Below are 5317 nucleotides of genomic sequence, written 5' to 3'. Positions count from 1 at the left end.
CTGCTTGTAATCTGAAGATTGTAATAATTGTATCTCTATATGACTGTGTTCAGTCACTAAATTATAACTACAAGTATGTTTCTTGGGGAAAAATACTAGGTGCTTATCATTAGTTAAAAATGAAAGAAGTGTATTCTGAAGTTTATTTACAAATCATGTGATATCTTATATCCTAAAATCATAATAAAGTAGAGACTTTCAATCTCTCTTTGTGCCCTCTTGATATTTCCTACCACTATGAATAAAGTAATGCTAAGTTTACTCAATTAACTCTAACTTACATTTTCTCTAAGTTACATTAGATATGGAAGCTGCTCCAAATTTCAACGTCTTTTTTATTGATGGATCAGTTTAAGAATAGAGAATTATATTCATTTTGTTTTGGTACTGGCTTGCCTCTAACTGACTTTTGGCTATCACACACTTTATTTTGTGATCTATCTATCTATCTATCTATCTATCTATCTATCTATCTATCTATCTATCTATCTATCTATCTATCTATCATCTATTTTATCTGTTGGGTGAGGCACCCGGTCTACCAAATGTAAACCAGTCTGTTCTGTGTTTCGCGCTAGCTGATGAGGGCTAATGAGTCTGAAATAACTATACTAGTCTCCCACTAACTCTTTGCCAGCCACAAATTTTGAATTTATAGTGCTCACAATATGTGACGTTTGCCTCCAAAACATGCTCCTAGATTGGAGCAAAAAGCAGAACAGACTGATTTACATTTGATAGACCGGGTGCCTCACCCAAAAGATAAGATATATATATCCTCCCTGGTTTCTGCTGACAGGAGTAAGGGGGAACCTCTGGCTCAAAAGGGTAATACAGCTGCCTAACATGCAAGTTGCCCAGGTTCGAATCCCTAAAGGGTGTGACTAGCTGATGAGGGCTAATGAGCCTGAAATAGCTATACTAGTCTCCCACTACCTCTTTGCCAGCCACAAATTTTGAATATATATATATTTATATATTACCCCATTTGACAAAGTCACCTTTCATAAAGGGAACTCTTACCTAAGCCATGTCTGTGAGTAGACATTGGAGGCAAGACGGTCCAAGCCTTTGTTTTCGGATTATAACATTCGACCGTGTTTAATGTCTTTAAGCCATCTCGCCCTCCAATAACAAAGAGCTTGTCATCAATAACAGCCACACCAAACTGTAGCCTTCTTCCATTCATTACTCCAGCCTGGATCCATATATTGGTCCTAAGATCGTACTTCTCAATGGTTGTAGCACCTGCTGAGGGAACATCAACAATGAAATTAGTGAGAGCACAGAATGACTCACATGATTTTTAGCAAAAAAAAAATTGAAAAAAAGCCCTCTTTGAAAGTAAACACCTGACCCCCGTTATTTATCAGAAAACATTCAACACATTTCTTTCCATTGTAGTGAAAAACAAAAGCCCAGCAATCTTGGCAAATGCACAGATCCTTGAATCCGGTTATCGAGACAGAGTGTATCTGTGTAATTCTCACAGTTCCTAAGCAGCCGTTTCAGATTTTACTTCCCTATTATTTTGGCAGGTTATCATACAGGAAGCCCAAGGGGAACAAATTAATTATTTTAAAATTCAGATGAGAGAATTCACACCTCATTAAAGCCCTCAGTTACTACATCTGGTGTATGTTTTGGTTGGAATTTCTCCTGCTGCTAGTTGGATCCACATATTGTGAGGGCTCAGATTTAAGAATTACTCTTCCTATATTTTTGTCAGTTTTGCACATGTCTGTCTTCTGTAGCATTCCTTACCAATGTGATGCAGAATGAAAGCTATGCCACTGAAACTTCTTTTCAATGTAGGAATCTAAGCTAAAACATTCTGGATAGAAGCTTCAACAACCAGCAAAGAGGGCTTGTTGTTAACTTCCTATCTGTGTTAATGATCCCTTCCCCTTGAACTGCTCTCATTCTTAGAAGATTGTAGGAATTGGCCCACCCAAACATAAGGCTTTAACCAACAAAATACAAAACAATGCACTTCTGGGTTGTTGTTGTTTTTTTAAGAAAACCTTTCTAAACGAGAAGTATTCAAAATCAGAGTGAAAGAAAGTTTGTTATTGTTTAGCATTAAATGTTTTTTTAACTTATTTCTCTACCGTTATGCTGTTTCTGTAAAACAGTCTTTCAAAATAAAGGTTTTATAGAAATGAAATAGCTACTGTCCTAATCGAAAAAACAAATAAAAGACCCATTAAACTTGGTTGAATTGAAAGTGTTTCATAGTAATAAAAGTTGTTGTGTAATTTGAATTTTATTTGAATCTCAGTCTAATAGAATAATTATAATTAGCACAACCATAGATATTATTTTTTTTTTCTAATTTGCTCCTTAGCACAAGAAATACGAGCTAATGCCGGCATTCAATTATATTTAAATGCTTTTTTTCCCATAGATGTTAATTCAGAACAAGAACTTATACAAATGAATTAATCTTCTAATTAGACTGAGTTAAATGCAACATTCTTCGTATTACCAAGCGGATTGCTCGAAAATATCATGGACTTTGCCAATTTACCGAAGTCATTGTTTGAATTGTGGTATCCCAAACCAAAACTGAAACTTTGTAGTTGTAACTTGGCTAATACATTTAAAAAACGTTAGAACTAATTTTGCAATAGAAGTCGGCACAAAATCTTTTAGAAACTGATTTATAACTATTTATGGGTCACATGGCATGTTCCTTCTAACTCACTGTACTGGAAGACAGAAGGTTTTTTTTTTTTAAGAGTAAATAATGACATACCCAAAGGTTATATTTGGATGTTTGTATACTCACATCTTAATTTGTATTTGGCAAGAGGTTATTTTTTTTTCATTGGAGATTTGATTTCAGGCAAGCAGTCTGACCTGTTCAACATTACTTAGTGCTGCCTCACACACATCTTCCTGTAAACTATTTTTAATGTAAGGTGTGAAGTAAAACCATTATAGAATTGTAGAAATTAGAGCTGCCATTCAAATTTTACATAGGTTCAAAGAGAACTGGAAATTTCTATTTTAGAAGCATTGGGTTAAAGAAAGGATTCCTAAAATAATATTTTGTAAAAGTAGATAGGATTAGAAAGTGTGTCTCTATGGAAGTGTAATTAATTATACACTTCTGTGCTACAGATAAACAGTTTATGAGATTTTACATATTTAACAGTGAGTTTGGTCTTAATTCTTTGCATGGCTGTCACCAAATTATCAACTGTTTTCCTAAGGCAGAACTCTATCGCTTGGAGACTCCATAATATAAGCTACTATATTTCATTGTCTGATATTTGACCATGGAACAAGCCACGTGCCATGTTTATTTTCAATGAAAAAATTAAATAAGAATCAACTGCTACAAGTGTGTGTGCGGGGGAGATGTTGGATAAATATTCTTAAACTTTCTGCTGCCTATGTTATTTTCTGTCTTCTAATGGAATTCTCCTTGATATCTGTGTCAATAACCCAGTTCAATAACATTTGTTCCACTTCAATAGATTATTTTTATCTCAGTGCATACAGTTGCAGGCCAAGGTCATTAGCTTACACCTATTTGAAGCAACATCACTAAATCTTGAGCAAGTGGTCAAGGTCTATGTCAGCAGCAGCTTTATCAAGAGCAAAATCAGCCAAAAGAGCTTCCCAGAAAAAGTTATTAGCAGGCTTACTGCAATAACAAGATAACCTCAAAGAGGATTTAACATTAACATATTTCTGTAACTTTGGGTTCTGTCTTAGTCATACTAAGTTAATCAGGTCTGGTTTAAGTCCCACTGATGAATATCCATCTAGCTCATAGGTCAGTGATGGTGAACCTTTTAGAGACCGAGTGCCCAAACTGCAACCCAAAACCCACTTATTTATTGCAAAGTGCCAACATGGCAATTTAATCTGAATACTGAGGTTTTAGTTTAGAAAAAAAAACAACTCATACATTAACATCTTTTGTCTTAAAAGAAAAACACAGTAACAAAGCTTTCAATGATACAAACAACTTTTTCCTGAAAGGTAAAAGTTTGCATTTGGCATACTTTTGAACAATTAATGTGATTTTTGCTGTTGTATGCATGCTGATAATTTGTCTAACCTTGGATTATACTTTGTAAGTTTGAAAGCAACGCATGCTGCACTCAGGTCATCTGTTAATCTGTTTCTGGTGTCAGATTTGATATAATTCAAAGCTGAAAACAGCACACTCGCTCCGGAGGCTTCTTTTGGCTAGGAAAGGGCTTGAGAAATGGCTTTTTCCTCAGAAAACTTAGCCAAAGAGCAAGGCACGCGTGCCCACAGAGAGGGCTCTGAGTGCCCCCTCTGGCACGCGTGCCATAGGTTCGCCACTACTGTCATAGGTTCTTCTTTCCTTAAATTAAAATATGGCAGCATTAATTGACCACTAACGTAATAATTTCATGTATTCTAATAATATATGAATTTAAATGCAAACTATATATATATAAATTCATATATTACATGCATATATTATTAGAATATATATATATGTTATATGTATATATCATGTTGTGGGGCATGATGGCTCAATGGTTAAAGACATTTAAGCTTGTCAGCTGGGAAGCTGACAGCAGAATTTGAAATCTGAGTGCTGTGTGATGGGTAAGCTCCAGTGGTGGGATTCAGCCAGTTCGCACCACTCTGGCAGAACCGGTAACTAATTTTTTGTTGCCCAGGCCCAGAATGGACTTCCGGAAGTGGCATCCACACAGAGAACCGGTTGTTCACATATTTGAATCCCACCACTGGTAAGCTCCCATCCTTGCCCCAGCTCCTGCCTACCTAGCAATTCAAAACCATGCAAATGTGAGTAGATCAATAGGTACCATTTCAGTGGGAAGCATTCTGTGCCCCTCAGCATATAGTCATGCTGTTGTTGTGGCTCCATCTTGTGAGCCCCTCTTATCAGAGAAAGAAGGCTCCGAACATGAAGGAGAGGAGATGGCTAGGCCTCCCTCTCCAAGACCCTCCTCTTTGGCAATGCCTCAGGTGTCTCCCGACGGAGAAGAGATTGGCCAGGAGCCAGGTGTTTCTCAGATTGGCCAGGAGCCAGGTGTGTCGGATAATGAGGAGGAGAAGTTGTGGCTGGATCCACGCCAGTGTAGGAGCGATAAGCGTGCACAGCAGAAAAAGAGACGTGCCAGAGATTAAGCTGAGTCACTGGACCACACCCCACAGGCTATAAAAGGGTGGTGGTGGCCATTTGGACCTCTGTGACGGACAAAAGCTGAATCTCTGGCAAAGTAGTGTGCTGTTCAACTGTGTGTATTGTTTTTGTTTCTGTGTGTTTGGAGTAAAAAGGTCTTGGCAGGCAGCTACG

At 37.2% G+C, this 5317-nt stretch overlaps 1 protein-coding gene across 1 annotated transcript in view; it reads right to left on the bottom strand.

Annotated features, from left to right (window-relative positions):
• KLHL1 (kelch like family member 1) overlaps positions 1-5317 on the bottom strand; it is a 120319-nt gene that overhangs the window by 27829 nt on the left and 87173 nt on the right. Inside the window, exon 7 of the mRNA XM_015832338.1 lies at positions 1024-1248. Within this exon, the coding sequence (XP_015687824.1) occupies positions 1024-1248 (225 nt within the window). The remainder of the gene's footprint in view (positions 1-1023; positions 1249-5317) is intronic.

The sequence above is a fragment of the Protobothrops mucrosquamatus genome, unplaced genomic scaffold (assembly GCF_001527695.2).
Source record: "Protobothrops mucrosquamatus isolate PMUCROS unplaced genomic scaffold, P.Mucros_1.0 scaffold2, whole genome shotgun sequence".
NCBI lineage: Eukaryota > Metazoa > Chordata > Lepidosauria > Squamata > Viperidae > Protobothrops > Protobothrops mucrosquamatus.
The sequence above is the reverse complement of the archived record's forward strand: the minus strand, read 5'-3'. Positions and strand labels throughout refer to the sequence as shown.